Source organism: Mastigoproctus giganteus, chromosome 9 (assembly GCF_048544385.1).
Source record: "Mastigoproctus giganteus isolate SK-2022 chromosome 9, ASM4854438v1, whole genome shotgun sequence".
NCBI classification, from domain to species: Eukaryota; Metazoa; Arthropoda; class Arachnida; order Uropygi; family Thelyphonidae; genus Mastigoproctus; species Mastigoproctus giganteus.
This window is the reverse complement of record NC_143583.1, coordinates 103,103,710-103,125,026: the sequence shown is the minus strand read 5'-3', so window position 1 is coordinate 103,125,026 and position 21,317 is coordinate 103,103,710. Positions and strand designations below refer to the sequence as shown.

General features: G+C 38.2%; 1 protein-coding gene across 1 annotated transcript in view; it reads left to right on the top strand.

Annotated features, from left to right (window-relative positions):
* LOC150080604 (uncharacterized) overlaps nt 1–21,317 on the top strand; it is a 138,855-nt gene that overhangs the window by 64,198 nt on the left and 53,340 nt on the right. The window contains exon 5 of the mRNA XM_090380751.1: nt 17,323–17,438. Within this exon, the coding sequence (XP_090236877.1) occupies nt 17,323–17,438 (116 nt within the window). The remainder of the gene's footprint in view (nt 1–17,322; nt 17,439–21,317) is intronic.

Genomic DNA, 21,317 nt, shown 5'->3' with positions numbered 1-21,317 from the left:
CCAAGTTCCTGGCAGTGCAACATGCCCTACACCATACAACTGCCTCCACCGGCCTGCACTTTTGTTACCATGCATCATGGATCAAGAGCCTCGTGTTGTTGACTTCAAATTCGTACACGACCATCCACTGTGTGGAGAAAATAACGTGACTCATCCGACCAGCACACCTTCTTCTGGTGCCTCCATAGCCAGGTGGGCGAGAGCAGCAGTGCGTAGCACCCGCTTCTTGATTAGACTGGGGTTCGAGCCCGTGAGCCACCAAATATGGAGGATGCAGAAAGGTCGGGGAATGACCACCGCATATCCCCGGAGCAATATGGCCTTAGTTGCTAATGTTCCTAAAAACCAAATAACAAACAAACAAATAAACAGCTTCTTCCAGTCTTGCATCAGGCGAGTCTTTTATGCTGATGAACCTTGGTTAGGAGAGGATGCTGTTGGGGTCGTCTGCTGGTATAGCCCATATGTGCGAGCGTGCGATGCATGGTAATGCCAGATATTGTTCCAGGTTGACCCATGTTGTATTGGATAGTCAACTCTTCAACAGTGCTGTGCCTGTACGAGTTGTCGGACCTGGCACTCACCTCTAGCATCAACCTTTCACTGACCTTTGCAGTTTTGCTGTTGGATTGTTGTTTGACCATTTTGACGCCAGTCCTGGTACACTTTAACTATGGCGGCTCTTGAATGCCTCACCAGTTCAGCCTTTTGAGAAATTGAGGCACCAGCTTGTCGAGCACCCACAATCTCTCCTTTATCAAAGTCTGATAAATCCTTCCTTTTACCCATCATGCTCAGAATTTTACTACCTACTGCACCACTGACTCCTTATCTATGCTATCTAGGTCGACTAACTCTGCACTCTCGTAACTCATGTGGTCAATGGGTCACATTCAGTTTTCATAGAGGTGGTCATAATTCAGTGATTACCGAGTGTAAGTCTAAAGGTAGTGAACCAGATAGAACTTGTAGGGCAGAGGTAGAGACAGTTCTCCATTCCCTAACTAGTACTAGGAGAAAACTGCACTGGATTGAACCAGGCTGCAGCAGCATAAGCGGAAATTGGTAAAACAACAGCTTTGTATAATGTATGCAAAACCTTGCGGTTGAGACCCCAGTCCCAATGGGAAATGTGAACGATTTGAAAGATAAATTTTCTCACTTTATCAGAGAGATGATTCAGAAGAGGAAGAAAGGTAAGGTGAGGTGATTATCAATCAGTAATCCGAGGAATTTTGTGGTAGTTACAAAAGGGAGAGATTTTCCATTAATTTTTATGAGAGGAGGAAGAGTTGGTGAAAAGGGTGCCTTTGAAGACCATCATACAAGTTTTACTGTGAGAAATAGTAAGTTTGTTAAGCATTGACCAACCAGAAAGTGTTGAAGAACAGAATTTGCTTTTTCATTCTAATGAATGCCAAGAATTTCCATAAAAAAGAACTAAATCATCTGCTTATGCAAGTGATGAATGGTTTGGGAGAATCTTTAGCAACCATTGGTTGAGAACAAGGTTCCAAGAATAGACCCTTGCAGACATCCACATAAGATTTTACAAGAAACTGTGTGAAAATTTGATGTAACCTTAACAGATTTATCTGAAAAATTATTCTTAATAAGTTTGTATAGGTTATCAGGGCAGTTCAGAATTCTGAGATATTCCCACCAAAGAGAGTCAAAGGCACCCTCGAAGTCGATAAAAATTGCCTGGACATATTTAGAAGACAATTCATTAATGAAATTCAGAAGAGTAACAAGGGCATCTTCAACACAAACTCCAGAACGAAAACCATATTGATTACTAGAATAGCTGTCTGTGGCCTGAACCAAAGCCAGGATTCTATATGAGATCAAACATTCTATGATCTTACCAAAATTAGATAACAAAACAATAGGTCTGTAAGACTGGGGAGGATTAGGAGACTTGCCAGGTTTCAACAGAATTCTTAAGATGGCAGATTTCCAGGAATTTGGGTAAACAGACCATTGTAGACATTTATTATATAAATTTAGAACAACATTTGGACAGCTGCAGAGAAGTTTTATCAAGAACTCCCCTTCGATAAGATCTTCTCCAGGACACCGATTAGGTTTAATCCTGGCAATGGCAGAAGATAATTCAACAGGGGTAAAAGGAACAGCAACCAAGGAAGTAAGGTAATTAAGATTAAGAGATCGAATATCTGTATGACAGCAAATCTAAAAGGGATCATCAGGTAAGAAGAGAGCATCCAGAATTGAATTTACAGTGTCTGTACAAGAAAGAGATTCAGTGTTATTACTTAACAGTGTTATGTTATAGATAATAGGTGCATGTAGCTTGTTTCTAGCAATTTCGTAAACAAGGTTCCAGGGATTTTGATTACCAACATGAACAAATTTCTTCCAGGTGTCAATGGATTTAGCAGTAAGTTTGACATATTGATGTTTTTTCCTAAAATAGATTGCATGGAGTTGGTTGCATCATCAGCTGGCCAAGAACGTCTATGCCATTCATAATTTTTTCGAGCACGCAAAACTTCATAACGCAGGATTGTCAATTCTCTGTTCCACCAAGGAGTGGTAACATGTTTTTTAGATTTCCTATTAGTAAAGTGAGTAGGAGCTTTGAGGAGAGCATTGTAAACAAGAGTAGCACAGTCATCTGGAGGAATATATTCAGAAATCAAAATATTAGAGAATTTCTGCCAATTAGAAATTTTGCAAAAGTAAGAGGAGGTGGAAGTATACTGGGAAGAAATGGAGGGAACAGGTTGAATCTGAAAGCAAATTGCATGATGATCAGAAGTCCAATCGACACACACTGTCTAAGAACAGATTTTGTTTAAAATAGAGGAAGAACAGACATTAAGTCCATATTGGATTGACCAATAGAAGAAGAAAAGGTAGAAGTTAGATCAGGTTTGTTAAGAATATTAAGTCAGTACAGCAGTATAAAATCTTCAAGATGACCACGAGGGTAGGAAAGAGAACAGAACCAAGTCACGGATTTGGCATTAAAATCAACAGCTACAATAAAATTTGCAGGCCACAAGATTCTGAATGCATGGTCAAGAAAAGAAAGAATTCCATCCAGTTCGTCTTGAGGTTGAACAATGAACTGAAAAGAAATAGATACTTCCAAATGGACTGGAGATATATGCACAAGTTACAAATTGGGAACTTAGACAGCCAATCAAAGTAACCTCCATAACATCATTCAAAAGCACAGTAGCAGAACGAGAATGTTGATGTGGAACATATAAGACTCTTTTGATTGTAGGAAACCCAGTAATCGTGCCATGCAAATAATAGGGCTCATAAACGGGGAAAAGCCTAGAATCCAATTCACAGTTTGTCTAGATTTTGAGGAACTACTAAAACAAAAGGTAACTTAGTGAAGTCATCAAAAGAAAAATCTTGTTCGCTAAAGTTTTTATAAAAATGATCCTCAAGTGTTTCTTCCTTGGAGGAATTTCTGTCTATATCACAAATTAAAATGGTTGGTTTTAGAATTTTGAGGGGGTTCAGTCTTAATACCCATATCAGTCAGTGAAGTTAACGAAGTTATCTTATGTATATCTTCTGAGGTGGCTGTCTCTATATCTTTGTTCTTTATCATTTTTATAGATTTTATTTTAACCTGTTTTAAGGACTGTTGGAAGGTCTTAACTATGTTATCAAAAACATATTTACTGGCTGAGCAAATACTAGAATCTGTAGCCTTGCATAAGATTATGTCGGGTTTAGGTTTTGATTGAGTGGAATCTGTACAAGTAGCAGTATCCAGGTTTTGTGTTGGTAATTGTTGAATAGTTTGGTACTTGTATACATGCAACACAGCACTGTTCTTTGAATTCTTTAAGGCATTTGCATAGAATGTAGTATGTGAAGCTGAAGATGAAAAAATATCAATGGTTTTTTCAATTCCTCATTTCCAACTTTAAGTTTTTCATTGTCTATAAATAGACTGTTAAGAATAAATTCTAAGTCACCAAGTTTTTTATAAAGAAAATTAGTAGTTACTTCAGTAAATTTCTTGCTTTCTTTAGTAAAAAATTCAACAATTTCTTTATGTATTTTATGAGCCTGATCTCTAGCATCAACCAGTACATTAGCTATTGAAACAACAGCATTTGTTTGTTGACTGTTTGTTGACTTTGAGAATTATCATTAGGAGAAGAATCTGTTCTGACAAGACTTACCACTGAGGATGAATTTAATTTTGCATTTGGTTGACTTGACGTCATGTCCTATGTAGGACCCAAAGAAGGAAAATCCTCATTTGAAATGCTGGTATCAGCGACAACAGTTTTGTCATCCTTGTTAAATTGAGAATTTAAAGGCTTAATTAAAATTCAGTCATTTGCCTTACTTCCTTAGCTGTCACTACATGTGCTGTTATTCAATGGTATGAAAGGTGGGAGGGGTAACAGAATCTTAGTAGCTCACTAAGCCGTCAAGGTCACATTGCTGTTGGACACGTTGAACTTGAAAGACCCTGAACAATGGCCGAAGCACACATAAGAAGTAGTAGCAACGAGAATGATGAAATTCATTGAAAACTTACCTTTTGTCTGCTTTCATCATTCTCCACTTACATCTGGCATTTCCTAGGGTCTATCTCAATATGGCAACACTAAAAAGAACTGAATACTGCACTTTTAATTACACAAATCAAGAAAAATTTACGGAGCACAACATACAACCAGACGCAGTCGTTCCCCTAGTGGACTCTAAACCCTCAACTAAGTAATGGCTATATAGTTGCAATAAATGATCAGGTCAGAGAAATTTTTTAATTTCTATGGGAATACCTTGCTGCATTGAAACATAGCTGCTACTTTTCTGACCATTCTTGAATCCTGTTCAAGTCACTCTGAAAGAGTGCTGCTAGGCACTGGTCATTAATGACTCTTCCAATCTTTATGTTGTCTGCAAATTTAGATATTATGCCCTTTATATCTTTGTCGATGTCATTTATGAAAATCAGAAACAATGGTGGTCTAAGAACTGATCTTTGGAGGAACCCACTTCTGAGGTTACACCAATCTGAAGAATATCCATAAATCACAATCTTCTGCCACCCTGCAATCTATTTTAGAATGTTTACAGCAATTCCAACGTGTTCCAGCTTATACAAATTGCCTTTAACAAGGCAATTTGTTCCTCTCATGAGGAACAAATTGCCTTGCTAAAATAATCCAAATAAACTGTTGAGATTGTTCCTTATGTCTAGCTCATGAGCAACTGTGTCAAAATAGCTTATCAGGTTAGTTAAACATGATTTTCCCTTATCAGAACCATGCATAGTTGTGTGCATAGCCCTCAAAATGCCATTTCTATCTAAATGTTTCTGGATTGCACTCATAATCATTGCCTCTAAGATTTTCTCTATCACTGAATTCAGACTAACTGGTCTGTAGTTACTGACTTCACTTTTAGAACTGTCTTTATATATAATTTGGCACTTCTCCAATTGAAAGGAATGGCGCCTCCGTAGCCAGGTGGGCAGGAGCAGCAGTGCATAGCACACGCTTCTTGATCAGACAGAGGTTCGAGCCCATGACCACCAAATACGGAGGATGCGGAAAGGTCAGGGAATGACCACCGCATATCCCCGGAGCAATATGGCCTTAGTTGCTAATGCTCCTAAAAACCAAATAACAAACAACAAACAATTCAAAGAAATCTACTGAGTCCAGTGATGTCCTCATAATATGAACCTCGGTGTTTCAATACACTGTCTGCCTCCCTCAAAATCATTGGGTATATGCTGTCAACTCCAGGAATTTTACTTGCCTTTAGGCTTAAAAGTTTTTTGTAATAAACAGTCATCTGTAATTTTAAAATTCACTCGTTTTGTATGTCTCAGCTTCACTCACGCAGCTCTGCATGAAGGGTCTTTTGTCAGTCAAGACTGATGCAAAGTACCCATTCAGTTTATTAGCAATGTCAGGTACACAAGAGTCTGATCTGATTTGTTTTTTCCTTTGTATTATTATTATTATTATTATTAAAATTAGCTATATGATGCAAGGAAGCCTGAGGCTTTTGCTGCACCAGCCACAAAAAAAATTGAGTTACCCTGAGAGAGAGAAAACAAGAGTCAGAATTAGAAGGGAATCACCAAGAAAGAGAAGAATGATGATATCCTGCTCAGGATCATGGGTGTGCCAAGCCTATACTCACCAGATGTGAGCCCCCGAAAAACTCCTTGTGCCCATTCATTGTTTATTTAGCTGTACTTTCTCATACTTAGCGTTGGCTTTCCTAACTTTATCTGTGGTACTGTTACAGGTCAACTTATAGCTGTTGTGGGCTTCGATACTTTTTATTGCTCCTTAACTTTCTCATGCTGTCTTTTTCTGCTCCGTTAGACTGGCTATCTCCATATTCATCCATCTCGGCATCTTCCTAATGCTATATGCATATATAAGTTGGAAGACTTGATTGTAGAATGTTTGAAGGGCCTGAAAGTGTGTGGGATTGTCAAGAAATATTGATTTCTGATTGGTTTATAGAGGTCTAACAATACAGGAAGTTGTTTGTATTTAGTATAGAAAGGATAATGTAAAAACAGCATGAGACCAATCTTCACAACCCACAAATCAGTAGTTAGCAGATTAAAGTAAAATAATTTTTGGTTGAGAGTCCAGTCAGTAAAAAGTTAGTAGCATGCTGGGGGTAAGCCATTTAATTGTATTTTTGTTAATGAAGGGAATGTCAGGAATGAAGTTTTAGTTGTTGAGACCTTTAGAGAATAAAGCCAATGTGATTGCCATCTGTCATTAAGAATTTACCAGCAACAGAGTTTTTAGTAGTTAGGGGAAGAAAGTGGATTTAGACGAAGGCTCTTAGAATCTAGCATAAACCTTTCCAATTGTAAAAACAGTCCTTAAAAAATCTAAGGGTATAAATCCTGAAAGAAGGGCTGCAGTACTGAAAATACATCTTTGTATTGAATTTGTACTGAAAATGCACCTTTGTATTTTCAGTACTCCAAGAAATTCCATTGAATATTGTACAGTGAGTAGCCTAGGTCAGTGGAACCAGGCTGCAGAGGCATGTGTAACATTGGGAGAACTACAGCTTAGTAAAGCAGTCTGAGGGTGCTGTATTTTTAACCCCAGTCTAATATAGTTATGCAGATTTTGGGAGGCAATATTTTTTACTTTGTCATTTAAATGATTTAGAAAAGGAAGGAATATCAGTCTGTTGTTGATTATGAGACATAAGTATTGACCGAGATACAAAAGGGATTGAGCAAACATTGATTTTTACTGGTGGGAGGGAAAAACAAGAGGAGGATAAAACATTTCCTTCCTTCCTTCCTTTCTTTCTTTTTTTTTTTTTTTAAAAACTAAGCAAGAGAGGTATTGGAACCTGTAGTACTTAGTAACCTTGTGTGTGTTGAAGATTGACATGATGAAAGAAGATACATGTTGACGTTAAACATGAATTTCTGTAGACAGCATTTTCAAAAAATATGTATGAAGGGAGATTGTTCCAAAAAACAGAAGTTTTGAAGGAATAAATGGCCATGAGAGAAAGGCTCTGTTGGAGAATAAACTGTCACCAAGTTGTGATCCGAGGTGCCTATAGGTCCCCTCACCTTGACTGTATACTTAGAAGTGCTGTTTGTGAGAAAAAGGTCAAATGTGTTGGCTGTGTGGTTAGGATTGTCTGGTATTCTGGTAGGTAAATGAACAATCTACCTGTACGAGGTCATTAATAATTGCCGCAGAATCTTCTTTAAGAAGGATGTAGATCTGTTGGAACGAGTACAGAGAAGGGCAACAAGATTAGTGAATGGAACGGGTTGCTCTTATGAAGGAAGGCTTAAATTTTGTAGATTACAGTGTCTGGAGACGAGGCACCTTCGAGGTGATCTGATTGAGTTGTATAAAGCTGTGAATGGTTTGGGCATGCTCAATGCTGATGGGATTCTTCCTCTTGCTCAGAATATTCATCTGAGAGGGCATAAATTCAAATTGAGGAAAGGCAGTTGTAGGATAGATGTGTAGAAGTTTGCCTTTAGCCAGCAGGTAGTTGATTGGTGGCACAGACTTCCATCTTTTGTTGTGGAAGTTGATAGCCTAAATAAATTTAAGGCTGATCTGGACAGGTATTTGGAATGAACGCAGGGGTGAAATGGGAGCGTTTTTTTTTTCCTGGCTAATTCTGCATAAGCTTGCTTTCTTGCATCGTATGCCTCTACTAATGCTAATGCCAATCTCAACCAGCTGGGTCTGTGTGACTAGAAAACAGAAGTCAGCTGCAGTTGTGAACATTAAAGTTGCCAAGAAAAAGTGCTTCATTGTTAGGAAAGTTGGACTGGAGAAAGTAAAGTTTCAAAGAGAGCAAGTCAAAGAGTTTGAAGTGATTAATGGAGGTGGGAGAACAATAGAGGCAACAGATGAATTTGTGAAAATGTGGTAGAGAGATTTTAAGTCGGAGAAGGTTGAAAAATTGAAAGTTTCCAAATTACTAAGGCACTGACAGGGAATATCAGGTGGACATATGCACAAGTACCACCTTTGAAGGGAAAAGAATCATACAGCAAATAATTAGGACAGCTGAGATGAGCAGCAGTTGAATCAACTAATAATTGGGATTCTCTCAGAAAAAGTACATGGGGTTGGCAGACTAAGTGGAAATGGACATCATTGAGACCACATATATTTGTGAAATGTATGCAAAAGTGTTTGGGAAGTTAAGATCTTTTTGCAGATAAGTTTTTCTAGTTTGACTATTTGTGATGTATTCATTGTTAAGAAAAGGTTGGGAGGACATATATGAAGTAATGAAATTTTTGGATGTGATGTACACACGGCAAGAATATACCCAGCTCCTTGATATAATGTGGCCTCAAATGCCCCCCTTCCCTGCATACACCACTCAGACTCCCTCCAGTCACTATCCGGCAGAGTAGAGGTAGCAAGATTATACACTAGCTGATCGAGAAGCCTCCTAGACAGTTACCAATAGGTTTGGTCTGGTGGACTATCTAGCAGCTGGCCTGCAAACAGTTTTAGAACTGTACCCTCTAAATGTGAGAAAGAGTGGACCTTACCATGATGGAAGAGGCAGGAGGGGGTTTGCCAGACTGTCCTGGAGACTAAACATGGGTTCTACCACTTCAGCTTCTGTTAAGCAAAGTGGTGGTAATTCACCAGTTGTTGAGTCACCTACCACCTAATATTGCCTGGTAACACAGAGGGATGCCATTTGTCTGTGTGGTGTGAGCTCCATGCCTTGACCCCTACTTACTTTTGGATGTGATGTACACACAGCAAGAATATACCCAGCTCCTTGATATAATGTGGTCTCAAATGCCTCCCCCCCCTGTATACACTATCAGACTCCCTCCATTCACTATCTGGCAACCCCTGGCTTGTAGCTGTGAAGGATATTGTGTATGGTGTGTGTGCCTTTTTTATGCAGTAGAGTTCTTACTTTGGTTCACACCTGGGTGATATCTCTAGTATACTAGTTGCTGTATTTCAGGACTTGCACATGGGGATTATACCCAGTGTTACTAACAGTCCACCATCATGAAGGTGCAAGCAGAGGATTTGGTTGTCACAAAACAACTGGACTTTACCAGAAATTGGTCCACCTGACTTGAGTGTCATCTCCTGAATATCAGTTTCATCAGCATTTTAAACACCCAGGTAGCAAGCCCAGCTTGACTTACCTGAGAGAATGTCTGTGACAGCCTGAAATATTTGATATTTTTAATTTGTTTAAGGTTGACCAGATCTATAACTCATTTAAGATATAATTAGCATTGGATTTGAGCCGAGATTTTTTCAAGGCCCTAAAGGAGAGCAATGAGAGATTGTCATAATAGGAAAGTGGAGCATCATATTAAATTCATGCAAAAGCCATTGATGCAACGTGAGATTCCACATTAAGGGCCCATGAATGTACCCTTGAGGATGAACACAAAACATTTGTTTTGTAAAAGATTGATGATTGGAAGCTATGGTTACAAAAACATTCTCTTCCACCAAAGGAAATCAGAAGTTAACAAATGCAACAAGAACGTGTTTGTTAGGAGAAGACTGAATTTGATTGAAGAACTGGTGTAAGACATCCTCAGTAGTGACACCACGTCAGACACCAAATTGTGTTAGAGGAATAAAAAAGCACATGTGTACCCTATACGCACGAAAGATGTTTTATGTGAAAACATCTTTGATGAAAATGTGAAATGGGAGTGATGCAAATTAAGTCTCTTTCTAAATGATGCTAATGCAGTCCCAAATATTGATTCAGTAGAGTAAGTAGTGTGCTCATGCCCCCTACTTATTTTACCAAATCAGCGTTAGTGACTGCATTAGTGTCATTTAGGAAGTGACATAATTTGTCATTTCCACTTCACATTTTCATGACAAATTGGTTTTACTTCATTTGGAAATTTAGTGGGTGCCACCAAAGATGTTTTCACATCAAAAATTATTTTCTTGCTGGTGGGAAAGAATATGGTAGGAGATTAATCTTTCAAGAACTTTCTCGAGATTAGCCAGGAGGGCAGTACGTTTGTATGACCAAGGGTGCTCTACTGGCTTCCCATGCTTAAGAAAAATTTTCAGAACAGTAGATTTCCAGAAAGTTGGAAAAAATGAGTGATAAAGATATAGCAAAATGTTAGAGAACTTAGAGTGCAACTTTTTAATAAATTCAACTTCGATAAAATCGGTACAAGAACACCTGTTTGGTTTGATCCTGGATACTGCAGAATCTACTTCATACGGCAAGAATAAAGTAATCATTATTGAGCTGTTGAAGTTGAGTGTGAGCAGGTAAATCATAAGAGAAATCATATGGAAGGAAAAGTATATTCATAATAGATCCAACAGTGGAAGACCAAGAGGTAGATTCTGAATCATTAGTGATTACATGGTTGGTTAAATGGGCAATTTTATAAATTATGCTTCACAGGTCTTTGTTACTTTTTTACTTTTAAAAATCATTTTGTCACATTAGCATTAGTAGAGGCATATGATCCAAGAAAGCAAGCTTATTCAGCATCACCCAAAAAAAAAAAAAAAAACCCTTCTCATTTCACCCCTCCATTCATTCCAAAAGTCTGTCCAGCTCAGCCTTAAATTTATTTAGGCTATCAACTTCCACAACAAAAGATGGAAGTCTGTTCCACCAATCAACTACCCACTGGCTAAAAGAAAATTTCTGCACATCTATTCTACAACTGTCTTTCCTCAGTTTGAATCTGTGCCCCCTCAAGTTTGTAATCTGAGGAAGAATCCCATCAGCATTCAGCCTGCTCAATCCATTCAAGCCCTCAATCAGATCACCTTGCAGGTGCCTAGTCTCCAGACACTGCAATTTGCAGAACTTAAAACTTTTTTCATAAGAGCACCCTTTTGTTCCCTTCAGCAGTCTTCTAGCCCTTCTCTGTACTCGTTCTAGCAACTCTATATCCTTCCTAAAATGAGGCTTCCAGACCTGTATGCAGTACTCAAGGTGTGGCCTGACCATTGCTTTATACAAGGGGATAATCACCTCCTTATCTCTGCATGCAAAATTCCTGTATATCATTGACAAGACCCCATGACGACTCTGTCACCTGTCTGCACTGCTCAGAAAAACCTTTATATCTGACTGCACAATTACCCCCAGGTCTCTTTCATTCTCCACTACCCTGAGTGTAACAGAACTCAGTTGGTACATTTCTCTGGGGTTACTGCTACCCATATGCAGTACTTTGCATTTGTCAATGTTAAACTTCAGTTGTCACTTCTCAGCCCATGTACCCAACTTTTCCAGATCCTGTTGCAGCAGCATACTGTTATTAACCAACCTGCCAACCTTTGTATCATCTGCAAACTTGGACATTAATCCTGATATACCTTAATCAGTATCATTGCTAAATATAGAAAACAACAATGGGCCAAACACGGAACCCTGAGGGACACCACTAATAACATTAGTTCACGTAGAGCAGTATTCGTTGATTACCAATCTCTGTCTTCTTCTCTCACTCAACAATCCTTTTATCCATTGTAGCAACTTGCCCTTAATGCCATACTCCTCCAATTTGTACAGTAATCTTCCATGTGCAACAGTATCAAAGGTTTTCCTGAAATCCAAGAATATGATATGAAAATTATTTTTTGCATCCAGTTCCTTTGTGACCACATCATAGTATCCAATCAGATTGGTTAGACAAGACTTCCCCTTGACAAACCCATGTCTAAATTATTACTGCTGTCTTGTCTAGATGATCCTGCAATGCTTCTTTAACCAATGACACCATTATTTTCCCTGGAACAGAAGTCAAACTAGCAGGTCTGTAATTACCTTTGATACACTTTGATCCCTCTTTGTTAATTGGAGATACATTTGCACATCTCCAGTCCGTGGAGCCTTTCCCAAAGTCCAAGGATGCTCTCATAATTATGGCTAAGGGTTTGCTAACTTCCTTCGCTGCCTTCTTCACTATAACTGGATAGAGTCCGTATACCCCAGGTGCCTTTCTTATGTTTAACTTCAACAATTTCTCCTCCACTTTGTTCTCAGTTATTACAAAATCATTTAACTCCCTGTTACAATTTGATAAACATCTGGCCCTCTCCTCCTTGAATAACTCCTCATGTGTGAATGTACATGTAAAATACTCATTTAGTTCGGTAGCTATCTGAGAATGATCATCTACAGTCAAACCATTGATATCAAGTGGACCAATCTGATTCATCCCCTTCCATTTAGAGTTTATATAAATAAAGAAGTCTTTGCTTCCTTTGCCAAAGATTTTTCATAATCTGCCTCCGCTTGCCTAACCTCCTTTGTGACTTGATTACAGACTGGCTTGTATCTACCATAGGCTTCTATGTCGCCTGACAATTTGTGTATCCCAAGCATTTTTCTTCTCTGCCATGAGTCTCATTAGTTCATCTGACATCCATTTGGACCTGAACCTAGAGCAGTATTTCTTAGTTGGAACAAAAAGCCTAGTAGCTTCAAAATTACTTCCTTGAATGCTTCACATTTAGAATTTGCTGTTGGTAACATCATCAGTTGGTCTCACTGTACAGAACCTAAAAATCTCTGAGACCACCGTAATTGCATTTACGGAAACAAAAACCCTTCCCTTTACCCCTGATGGTAGTTACATCTTTAAGTAAATCCCACATTAGTACACTGTGATCACTGCCACCTAGTGGTTCTTTTATCTGTAAATTCTTAATGCATGAATAATTACTGCTGATAATCAGATGAAGAGTGTTACTCCCTCTTGTTGCCTCTCTAACATGCTGCTGTAGAAAACAGTCATCCAATAAATCCTCAAAAGCCTTGCTAGTGTGCAAGCTACCAACCCACAAGTTCCAGTTTATATCTGGGAAGTTAAAATCCCCAACTATAAGACACTGATTAACTGGACAACTCTATTTCTCTTTATAATTGTTCATTGTACTCATCAGAGTCTTTAGGCCTATAACAAACTCCTACATTAATTTTTGCTTTCCCAGTACTTATGTCACACCAAACTAACTCAACGTTGCACTGTCCATCTATGTCAACTGGATGCACTTCCTTAGATTTTGTTTCTTAACTAACAGCATAACTCCCTCTCCCTTCCTATCCTGTCTATCCTCTCTGTACACATTGTACTCTCCAAATTCCAATTCTGCATCCCTTATATCTGAGTGACAACATCATCTCTGATATCCGCCTTGTATGTTTTAACCAGCACTTAAAATTCGTCAAATTTATTTACTATACTTCTAGCATTGGTGTACATGTAAGTATACATGCACTTGTTCTTACTCTTAGTTGCTCTAACACAGCCCATGTATTTACTTGTTTCATGACTCCCAGTTACTGAAATCCCCAGCAACTTGCTTTCTGAGCTGCTGCTCATTCCAATAGAAGCAGTGCAAAAATCATTTCCACCTCTGCCTGCGGATATTGTTAATCTATTAGTCTTTGAATCCCCCCCAAGCTAGCAGTTTTCTGACTCACCTAACATTGCCTCCATTACATCAGCAAATATTCTTGCACTCTTTCTATTTAAGTGTATCCCATCCCTGTAGAAGCAATCTCTCCCATTAACAAGCATAGACCACTCTGAGAACATTTCTACCCCATGAGCCCTGCATGATCTCTCCAAGGCTGAATTGATTGACAAGACTCTCATCATATACTCCCTCCTATCGTATCTGGGCAGGATTGCACACACTTCAAATTTAATCCTAACTCGCAACTTTTTTTTTTTTCAACATTGACATGTAATTGTTAAGTAAATCCACAGATCTCCTACCCTTAATGTCATTAGTGCCAATGTGTACAACGGTATCACCTTTTGTGCTCTTAAAAGATGATATCTGCTCTACAATGTCATCAACTTTTGTCCCTAGCAGACATACCCTGGTGCTATTCCACCTATCCTTTTTTGCACAATATATTTCCCATTTCCCTGACAATTGAGTCATCAACACAATTACTCTTGAACTGGATGTAGGGAACAATTTCGACAAAAGTTATTTGGAATTTAGCAAAGTATTTGACTCAGTGTTTCATGAGAGGTTACTGTATATGCTTGAACAGGTTGGGATTAGTGTTAAGATTCTGAGGTGGATTGCTGGGTGTCAGCAGTGATTAATGGATATTCTTCATATTGGTGTAACATCAGGACTGCCCCCCCCCCAGGATCAGTTCTTGGACCACTGTTGTTTCCCATTTTCATGAATGACATCGATGAACTGGGGTTCAAGTCCCTGACTGCTAAATACGGTCAATCTGCCAACCTGCACTGGACCAGCGTGGCAGATTATGGTCCATTTCCCTCAACATGAATTGTTGAGGAGGCTTTGTGGGGGGGATGAAAGTTTATATTATTTTCTTATTATTATTTACTTAAAAATTTGCAATTCGCTGAACACCCTATTGACATCTTTATCACCCCCACATACGCAAATCTGACTGTAATTTCAGAAAATTCCAATTTCTAGGGTGTGTAAAGCGGTTGTTAGCAGAACATTAAAGCCACACATTTTGTTTACAAAATTTAACAAACTTTTAATGAGCATATAACAACATTTACATAAATACAGTATTTACATAAAAGAAACAAATAATTACATACAAGCATTCCAATTTCATATACATATGTAAACCATGCTACAATACACTACACTCTCTCTCTCTCTCTCCTCAATTATTCTCAATATGCGAATTATTAACATCAGTTTTATCAGTTGTATTATACATAAAATTGACTCCACAATGATTACTCAATCATTCTCTTACCTTACCAATTTTTTTCTTTCTTTCTTTTACATCAATAATATTTACTTCAGATCTTATTACTCCTTTAGAATCTTTGTTTTAGCCTCTTACACATAAAACGTATTACATCTGGTACCTTCTTATCTCAATAACATTCCTTATAGGTCACCCATTCTACCTTAATTAATATCTTAGACACCCTAGTTATCACCTTAGTCATCCCTCTTTACTCACGAGGTTTATCTATTAATAAAATTTATTAATAGATAAATCTCATTTGGCACTTGGCCTAATTTAATGACATAATACTGTAAGGATAGGTTAACCTATCTTTATAAATATAATTTCTTTGCTAATTCCTTTACATTATTACTTTGATTTTACTACTCCTAAACCATCCTTACTTTATTCATAATCATTAACAACAGGAATGTTCCTTTCTTTTACAAGGACTATCACTCAATGGCTTACAGAGCTAGGTTATGAGTCCTTGAGTTCAGGATTGAATAAGGAAACAAGGAACAGACTTACTTTCCAACTTCGCCGCTACTTCCAATGTCCTCACGTTCAGGTTTCCTATGAGGCTGACAGGCTTACTTCAGTTTCTTGGGCACTTCGGTTTTCCTTCGAGGCAGACAGGCTTACTTCAGATCCTTGGGCACTCCGGTTTTCCTTCGAGGTAGACAGGCTTACTTCAGATCCTTGGGTACTCCAGTTTTCTTTCGAGACTGACAGGCATGCTTTCTCTTCTGGGGCACTCTTGACATGATGCACCTTCTTGTGTAGATGATATATTCACAGGTGTACATACCTAGCTCATTCTCTTTACAAGGGCCTACATTACCAAACTCGCCTACCTCCACTTCAACCCGCACTCACGACCTTCTCCCCTTTGACCACACCACGCAGAAGTCAGACACAGAAAGCTCCTTCTCAATTTTTCTCTCCCCGAACTTTTCTCTTCCCTTCAAGTGTGGCACGCCTCCCCCAAGGACTCCAACCAATCTTCTTTTTCTGTTTAAATTTCTGTTCATTTCCATTTGCTAACACAATTCTCCCAAGTTGTCTCCCTAGCGCGCAAACCAACCCCTTTCTCGAACTTTCTTATTTTTTTCTCACAGGCAGTATGACCCTTTCATGTCGGCAACCTCCAAAAACACTCATTTTCGTTTCACACCTTTCTCTCTAAAAGTATCCCAACACCCAAAATTCAGTCAGCCTGATGCCAGTTTATTTGACGCGAACACTGGACATCCACTCATTTCCTGTTTTGGTTCTAATGGTGTCATAGATCAAAAGAGGCGCTTCCTATAACCTTGTTTCATGTCCTATTGTTCTTCCCTAAGCAACCCCTTCACGCTCATTCTCAAATGGCATCCCCTTTACCTAGTCCTGCTGTCCCTGTTTGCTCTCTCGTATTATTTGAATTACTTGTTTACCCCTTTGCTACAATTCTTAATTCTCACGCTTAAACTATCCATTACTAAATCTAGCATTCTTCAAACTCTAACCTTACTTCTAGCAAAATACATATTTGTAATTTAATTTGTAAGATTTTACATCTTACAGCTTCTATTCAGCAGTGAATTAATAATGGTTACCTTTACCTGCTTACCTTTTAAGGGTCTGAGAGGGATTAGAAAGATGAATGAATGTGGAATTTGCACTGTTATAAAGGATTCCGGAACTAGTAGCCATAAATTCAAATTACAGGGGTTGGGGTTTAGATTAGATTGTAGGAAGTTGTTTTAGTCAAGCGAGTTGTCGATTTCTGGAACAAGTTGCCCTCACAGGTTGTTGAGGCTGACAGTTCGAATAAATTCAAAGATCACTGGTTTATCGTATATATACCTTATGAGGAGGGAAATATAATTTGTATTTTCTTATCTACTTGTTTTTTTTTTTTTTTTTTTGTTTTTTTTGCAGTGCAGCAAAAGCCTTTATGGCTCCCTTGCATTATATGCTATTACTAAAGCAAAGAAAGCATCCTGTACTTTAACTGCCACAAGACGGTGGGGTCACGAGAAACTTTACTAAATATTGAATGCGAATACATTTTCGAATCTTAAAAATGTACTTTAATTTCAGAACAGTGTAGCACTCCAAAGAATTTGAGCTCATCTTATTCATCAGGAATGGAGCCTTCAGCATTAACAAAAAGTGAAATTATGTCAAATTGTGTTGAGCAATTGCTTAATAATGAGGTAAATATTTGATATTAAATTTTCCCATATTAACATATGATACTTGAATATAATTATAAAATTACCTTGATTTATATACTTAAAATTGAATGCATGCACTTTTATTACCATGTTCAATAAAAATATTTATGTTATACTGAAGAAAAAAATGAGTGTGAAATAAAGCCACTTTTTTTTCCCTTTTTTTTTTTTTTTTTTTTACAGCACGAATTTTTCATGGTATTAACTTGTTACTGCCACTTGTAGAATTTTATCATGTAAAGTACAGTTGACATTTATAAAAGAATAGAATATACTAGACTATATTGTAATCTCTCTATTTGTAAATGCCATATATTTCAAGAACTGCAAGTTCATAAATCAGGAATAATTTTTTCTATATACAGTAACTCCCCGACTTAGGTAATACTCGACTTATGCAAATTTGACTTTACGTAAGTTTTTGCCAGCCGGTGCAAACTGAAAAAAATATGGAAACGTATTTTGCATCTGTAGGGATAAATGGAGGTATTGTGAAAATATCGTAATGTGAACCCAATAACATATTGTTTTTTTGTAATTCATTCCAAGTCCTTGGAAGTTGAAAATTTCCCTATATTACTAAGCTATTTATCTCTTAGTACACAGCTAAATTCTGAATTAGAAAAATTATGCAAAGGCGGCATCGTGTAAATTATATCTCATATTGGGAATACCTTCACAACGAGTTGCCATGATATTGCACTACTTCGAATAAGTAACGCTTCACCAAAGGAGAAGACTGTTGTTACTTATTCTCAGCAGATACCACCACCCAGACAGCACCGTTTCAGGACTATTTTGTATATGTGTGGGATAATAACTCTACTGTCCAATTGTCCCTATTAGATATAGAAAAGCAAAAAAAGTAGAGGGAAAGTAAGTTGAAGGAGGAAAAGAAACGGTGTAGAAGAATGAAAGGGACAGTAACTCCTTCAACTCACACCACTCATAAACTCCTCAAATAGGCAACGCTTCCCCAGTGGAGAAGGCTGTTGTTACATATTCTTGGAAACTCTGGACATCATCAGGCTCCCCCTGGTGCCGTTTCAGGGCTATTTATGTATGTATGTGAATATCTACTCGAATATCCACTTGTCCCTATTAAACTTAGAAAAGCAAAAAGTAGAGGGAAAGTTATAGTAGGAGTGGAAGAGGAAAAGAAACGGTGTAGAAGAATGAAAGGGACAATAACTCCTTCAACTCACACCACTCAAAAACTCATAAACTTCTCGAATAGGCAACGCTTCCCCAGTGGAGAAGGCTGTTGTTACCTATTCTTGGAAACTCCGGACATCATCAGGCACCCCCTGGTGCCGTTTCAGGGCTATTTGGCCCGTCTTCGGTGGGTGGGTAGGTACCCTAGTGATGCAACGATGACAAAACAGTTATGAAGTATAACTCCACAGTATGAGAGATGCCTGATGGTGTATAATATAAATTAAGACTGAAATATGTTGAGGGCTTTAGCCTCAGGCTGCGAGAGATTTAGACAATGTACAAGTTAGTGCAAACTCATCATATTAGTACACAGCTAAACTCTGAATTAGCAAAATTATGCAAAGGCGGCATTGTGTAAGTTATATCTCATATTGTGAATACCTTCACAACGAGTTGCCATGATATTGCACTACTTCGAATAAGTAACACTTCACCAAAGGAGAAGACTGTTGTTACTTATTCTCAGCAGATACCACCACCCAGACGGCACCGTCTGGGTGGTGGTATCTGCTGGGTTTCAGGGTTATTTGGCCCTTCTTTGTTGGGCGGGTAGGTACCCTAGTGATGCAATGATGACAAAACAGTTATGAAGTATAATTCCATAATATGAGAGATGCCTGATGGTGTATAATATAAATTAAGACAGAAATATGTTAAGGGCTTTAGCCTCAGGATGCTGGGTGGTGGTGGCATCTGCTGAGAATAAGTAACTACAGTCTTCTCCTTTGGTGAAGCGTTACTTATTCGAAGTAGTGCAATATCATGGCAACTCTTGTGAAGGTATTCAAAATATGAGATATAACTTACACGATGCCGCCTTTGCATAATTTTGCTAATTCAGAGTTTAGCTGTGTACTAATATGATGCGTTTGCACTAACTTGTACATTGTCTAAATCTCTCGCAGCCTGAGACTAAAGCCCTTAACATATTTCAGGCTATTTATCTCTCAAAAAGGTCATATTTATAATGGAAATTGCATTACATTTTCATTGTTATCATTTGTTCTGTTATAAGAATCAATTATTGAACACCTTTGTGATATTTTTATAAAACACATTTCTTGAGGTCACTACCAAAAAACAATAAAAACAATTTGCACTTTCTAGTTTATTGGGCTTTTCCGTTAGCGCAATCTATTATTACTGGGTAGTAAACTCGACCTTATTGCATTTGCAATAATCCCGATAACTGGAATTCTGTGGGTTTTTACGTTATGTTATTATGGTGAAATGAGTTCACCGTTAACTGAAATCTGCAATCATATAAAAAACTAATTTTCAGAAACTTTTCATTCCTATTTACATATTACAATGATGAAGGAAAAGGGACCAATGGAAAGTGCAAGTGCTGGCAGTTCCAGGAAATGAAACAAAATTGATTTAAAGATGAAAATGATTAAGAAGTACAAAGCAGGACAAAGTTTGTCATCTATTGCAGGGGAATTAGGTCTTGCTGTTCAACAGTGAATACTATTTTAAAGGACAGTATGTGTATAAAAGAACATGTCAAAGGATTAACACACTTAAGATCAGCAGTGATCACAAAACAGTGTTCAGGTGCTATATCGAAGACAGAACAGCTATTAATAATATGGATGGAAAATCAGAAGCAAGTGCCCCTGAGTTCAATGACCGTTCAAGCAAATGCAGCAAGTATTTATGAAGATATTAAGGATAAGTACAGCGAACCCCAAGCCAAGTGTATGGCAAGCAACGAGTGGTTTAATAAGTTCAAGTGTCGCGATGGTTTCCAAAACATAAAGTATGCGGTGAAGTCGCCAGTGCCAATTCTGTAGCTGCAGAGAAATGTTGTGACGTGTTGGAAAACATTATTGATGAAGGCAGCTATTCAACACAGCAGATTTTTAATGTTGACGCGACTGCTCTGTATTGGAAAAAAATGCCGGATTGAACATACATTGCCAAAGAGGAAAAGACAATGCCAGGTTTCAGGGCTTCAAAAGATAGGGCCATGCTCTTGCTTGGGGCTAATGCACTGGGAGATTACAGATTAAAACCACTGCTCATGTACCATTCTGGAAATCCTCGTGCATTTAAGGGCATCAATGAAGCCACCCTACCCGTCCATTTTCCGATCAAACCAAAGAGCATGGATAACAGTATCTCTCTTTGAGGATTGGTTTAAATGCTGCTTCATTCCCAAGGTTGAAAAATGTAAAGATGACGTTCCTTTCAAGATTTTGCTTCTATTAGATAATGTTCCTGAACATCATACGCATCTAGATGATTTCAATTCAAACGTAAGAGTCATATTTGTACCGCCAAACATGACTTCACTCATCCAACGTAGGCGCCTCCGTAGCCAGGTGGGAAAGAGCAGCAGTGCATAGCACACGCTTCTTGATTAGACCGGGGTTCGAGCCCGTCGCCACCAAATATGAAGGATGCGGAAAGGTCCGGGAATGACCACCGCATATCCCGGAGCAATATGGCCTTAGTTGCTAATGCTCCTAAAAACCAAACAACAAACAATCATCCAACGTATATGGATCAGGGTGTTATTTCAAATTTAAAAGCATACTATTTACGCACAAAATCTGCAGTAGACAATGAGAAAAATTTTACGATAAGAGACTTTTGGAAATCTTACAATAATTACCATGCCTTCTTAAACATTAA